The sequence below is a fragment of the Berghia stephanieae genome, unplaced genomic scaffold (assembly GCF_034508935.2).
Source record: "Berghia stephanieae isolate SIO BIC M18660-M18661 unplaced genomic scaffold, UCSD_Bste_1.3 scaffold4401, whole genome shotgun sequence".
Taxonomy (NCBI): Eukaryota; Metazoa; Mollusca; class Gastropoda; order Nudibranchia; family Aeolidiidae; genus Berghia; species Berghia stephanieae.
In genome coordinates, this window is record NW_027625736.1 from 1 (window position 1) to 4,553 (window position 4,553).

Here is a 4,553-nt window from a genome sequence, read left to right on the forward strand (position 1 = left end):
TTAAAGCTTTAAAACAAATTGAATCAATTCGGTGTATCTTACCGCAAATGAAAGTTAGGCATTAGCCGAGTAGAATGCTACGTCTCAACATAGTCTCCACCTCTCTCGATAGCCACAGTAATCAGTAAGGCCACGTTGTTTGTTATATTCTGTCCTCGTAAAAGTAAAACTGCGTGGATAACTCCAGTCCAGTGGCCGCCGATAGGCTCACTGTAAGGTGAAACTCGTTTGTTGGAACTTTATTTTTGACCCTTGATTGTGTTCGTCACCATGGCGTTATTTGTGAACCTATGTGACTAATTTTGGTATCATTATAAAGGGCACAAAACAAGCTTTCTAACGGTGTATTTCATTCTTAATTCCTAATTATATTTATATTTCTCAGAAAGCTTATGTAATAAAAATTTATAAATTTTTGAATTATAAGAACTTTTTAAATTATGGATACATTTTAATTATACTTCATACATCGATAGACAATTAATTGAAGAATATCTGCCAAATTTCATCAAAATTGATGGGAGTGAGTATTTTCCGCCGGGCGGAGAATAACGAAATTTGGTTATTCTCCGCCGGGCAGCGGAAGATAGTAGTTTTTAATATTCTCCGCCGGGTTATCTGCTGCGGTGTTCTCGCTGTTATCGAGATGTCACGTTACCTACGGCGAATTGACGTGATCCAACGCGCATTTCATTCAGTTCCATTTGGTGAAGAACACGAGCAGGATGGATTTTGTCCAGGGAACCAAATTCGCCAGTCATGAAGAATTTTTAACCAGACTGAAGCACTATGGCACAGATACATTAACGCAGTTTTCTCTGGTTGGGGCCGAAAAGGTCAGCGAAAGGGACCCGCTATTTCAACGGTTTAAGTACCAAGTTTTGCGCTACCAATGCAAGCAGGGTGCAAGAACTAAAGAGAAATCTTCCAAAAATGAAAGACCACTACAAAGGTAAGAGCGCTTTTTTTGTGTATTGTTTTGTTTTTTAAACATGATATTTAGGCAGGCTCTAGGTAGAAAGTACAATGTGGTACTTAACAAGCACCCGGTTTACTATATTGGAATTTTAAAAGTTTGTTTTCGGTGCATGATGTAGGGAAAGTGCCTATTTATTGCACTTTTTTTTTCAATACGTATGTAATGTATCTAGATAACCTAGCTAGTACTAATACTAAGTACTAAGTAGGCCCTTAAACTTAAACGAGGGGTTAAATCTGTGTCACAGTTCTCCCGTTCATTCATTCACCTGCGTGATCGCTAGTTATAGTTTGAGCTGCAGGCTAAAACCATGGCTTGGTTAATTTTAGATACTGGTGTTTATTTACAGAATGTGATCAAACAAACACCAACAATAAAGAAGAGCAGCGAACGCTCTATCATCTATCATTTGGTTTAATCCTGTTTTAATATCTAAATTCATTTTCATTTAGGTATTGTAATGGAGAGGGAGAGATAGCTAAATTTTAGTGGGCAAGAAAATTAAATTAAGCAAGTGTTTTGTTAATTCATGAATAAATTCCCTTGAGAATTTCCATTTCCAACTGTCAAATATGCCTCCAGGATTCTCTTTGGGCTTTCCATTCATAAATCCACACATTTCAATTTCAAAATCTGCCAAAGTAACTCCATTACGCCATTTCAGCGTGGACTGGCGTGGTCAGCGTCGTTCATTGTCTCCTGGCCTAGTGACGTCATAGTATTTCAGGGGAATCCCCTTTCACTTTTTCAGTCAGCCGGAGTCCAGTTTCAGGCTGATTTCTATTTGGAGTGTTTTTATTTTAAAAGATGAATAACTGCTATATCCTTAGGGTAATTTTGTAGTAGTAGGCACTTTAGTAAGGGCCATTGTCAAGTGGACCAAATTTTCGGAAATTGGGAACCCTTTTGATTGTCCTCAAACTTTGGCTCAATTGGAGATACTTATGGGACATGAAGAAGACCAAATTTTCAGTTCAGAATATGGATATTTGAATTTTTTCCAATTTTTTAAAATTTTGCGTTTAACTTCTTTACAACAGTAACTTTAGGCAGTTTGGTTAGCAGCAACAGTGGGAGTCAAATTGTGACCCAACTCGCCCATAAGAAAACTATGACTTGAAATTGCCGTTCGCTTTTACTAAAAGATTTAGGGTTCAATTAAAGATGCACAACTTCGTTATAAAAGAGGAATATCTCAGATATTTTGGTATCATTATTTTCGAGGAGATGTTTTAGTGAACAGTTTTCTGTATCCCATTGTTAACCATTCTGTCTCTCACTATCAGGTCTTACAAAGTCGGCTGTCCTGTCCAGTTGAATGTCCGCCTCAACCAACCCAACAGCGGGGACCCATTCTTGAAAATAACTAAGCTTGTGACCCAGCATTCAGGTCATGTTGTTTCGAAGGAGGTAAGTGATTTAATCTGTTAAATTTTATAACTAATGTGTTCCAATTTTTTGTTTGTCAAAACTGATGAGTTTTACTAGGGGGATTAAAATGTTTGTAGTGTTTGACCAAGCGAGGTTCTGTTTGGTCACTCCTAGTCGAATATGACCACAAGGAAATCTTGTCATCTAACATCTCTGGCACTGCACTGTCGACTCCAGCCAGTATAATTTTTTTTTTGTCTTTATCTAGCTTTGACAAGATTAAGGAATTTACTAACAAGGCCGAGATGTCTCTTGTAACTTGTAATGAGATGTCTAACACTTCGTATTCTTCTCATTTCCATGTACCTTACGATATATGATGTACTTGGCTGCTTAAAGTCAAATCTGAATCGATAAATACACCCAAATTTCTAACAACCAACCCTACCAACCCTAGCAGTTTCAATTACACTATTTCCTAAAATGATTGATTCACACTCTACATTTTAAAGAATTGCTGGCCTAGCGATAAATATTATTTCGGTTTTACTATTGTTAAGTTTCAGTCTGTTCAGTTCCATCCATGTTTTCCATTTATCAAAACCAGATTGGAAATGTTCAATTAAGAGATGTAAATGGTCATAGGTTGCTGACTTAAAGATTTGACTGTCGTCTGTGTAAAATTGGTTATTTAGATTAATATCCGAAACATTCTTGTATTTTTATTTTTTTATTATTATTTTTTTTTTCAGAATTTCAACCTCTATCCTGAGCAGAGGCGGATCGTGATGGACGAGGTCGACATGACTGTGCTTTCATCTGTCACGATGAAGCTGTCAGAACAGAAGGAAATTCTGGAGCAGAGACATGCTGGCTGTTTGATGCGACAGGATGTCTATAATATGCAGAAGAGGCTAGGGGTGGGCAGTAGTAACGGGGGAAATGATAGTTCTAGATGTGAATGTGTCATTCGTGATTTGGTTGCAAGTGGTGGGGTTGGGGAGGTGGGGAGGAATGAAAGTGGGGAATTTCTGTTTGTTTGCTTTATGTCTGTGTCTATGAGGAGAACGTTAGGTAAGTATCCAGAATGTCTTATCCTAGACTGTACATATAAGGTGAATAATTATCTGTATCCTCTCCTTACAATTATGGTGCTTGATGGTGAGGGGCATGGAATGCCAGTTTTCCATGCATTCTTGGCAAGGGAGGATCGGCACATCATGGAGAGTTGTCTCCATATTTTTGCTCAGCAATTTAACACGGACAGTGCTCGGTGTTTTATTGTTGACAAAGATATGGCCGAGATTGCTGCCATTGGCTCAATTTTCCCTGATGTGCCGATCAATCTGTGCCAATTCCATATTTCACGGGCTGTGGAACGTTTCCTGCGACTCTTGTATGTGATTAAATTTAGCGATTCTGTCTGTTCTCGCCTCTCCTTCTTTACCGTGTATTCTTGATGCAGGACCGGCTGCACGAACTTGTCCTTTTCTGGGATCGCTAAGTACAACTCAAGGTATTGTTCTTTAATCTCAAGTCAAGGTGTCGCAGCACTGTCTTCCTTTTCAGTGTTTCATCAGGTCTTTGACGGATGTTGCTTACCCATTGCCATCTTCTCATCTTCCATCAATTTATTCGTTTTCGAATCCCAAGTCAAGGTGGACCTACGTGCCGAGGACTGCGTGGCTGCAGGGGTGTGCAGTCTCGAACGTGGATTTCTTCCCACTACGGTGCCATTATCGTAGTGTTTCTTGTTCTGAAATTTAGCGATTCTTTCTGTCCCCGCCTCTCCTTCTTTACCGTGTATTCTTGATGCAGGACCGGCTGCACAGGCTTGTCCTTTTCTGGGATCGCTAAATGCCACTGAATAACTCAAGATATTGTTCTTGTTTAATCCCAAGTCAAGGTGGACCTACGTGCCGAGGGCTGCGTGGCTGCAGGGGTGTGCAGTCTCGAACGTGGATTTCTTCCCACTACGGTGCCATTATCGTAGTGTTTCTTGTTCTGAAATTTAGCGATTCTTTCTGTCTCCGCCTCTCCTTCTTTACCGTGTATTCTTGATGCAGGACCGGCTGCACAGGCTTGTCCTTTTCTGGGATCGCTAAATGCCACTGAATAACTCAAGATATTGTTCTTGTTTAATCCCAAGTCAAGGTGGACCTACGTGCCGAGGGCTGCGTGGCTGCAGGGGTGTGCAGTCTCG

General features: G+C 39.9%; 1 protein-coding gene across 1 annotated transcript; it reads left to right on the forward strand.

Moving 5' to 3' along the window:
* Window positions 1-725: 725 nt before the first annotated feature.
* On the forward strand, window positions 726-3,810 carry LOC144961850 (uncharacterized). Its single transcript, XM_078894900.1, has 3 exons — window positions 726-952; window positions 2,266-2,389; window positions 3,103-3,810. The coding sequence occupies exons 1-3, from the start codon at window positions 726-728 to the stop codon at window positions 3,808-3,810; spliced, it is 1,059 nt and encodes a 352-aa protein (XP_078751026.1).
* The last annotated feature ends 743 nt before the right edge of the window (window positions 3,811-4,553 follow it).

Excerpts from the sequence above, each read along its gene's own strand:
- LOC144961850 (XM_078894900.1), top strand. The coding sequence starts at position 726 with ATGGATTTTGTCCAGGGAACCAAATTCGCCAGTCATGAAGAATTTTTA. Across the intron at positions 953-2,265 it reads AATGAAAGACCACTACAAAG|GTCTTACAAAGTCGGCTGTC; the intron begins GTAAGAGCGCTT and ends TCTCACTATCAG. Across the intron at positions 2,390-3,102 it reads GTCATGTTGTTTCGAAGGAG|AATTTCAACCTCTATCCTGA; the intron begins GTAAGTGATTTA and ends TTTTTTTTTCAG.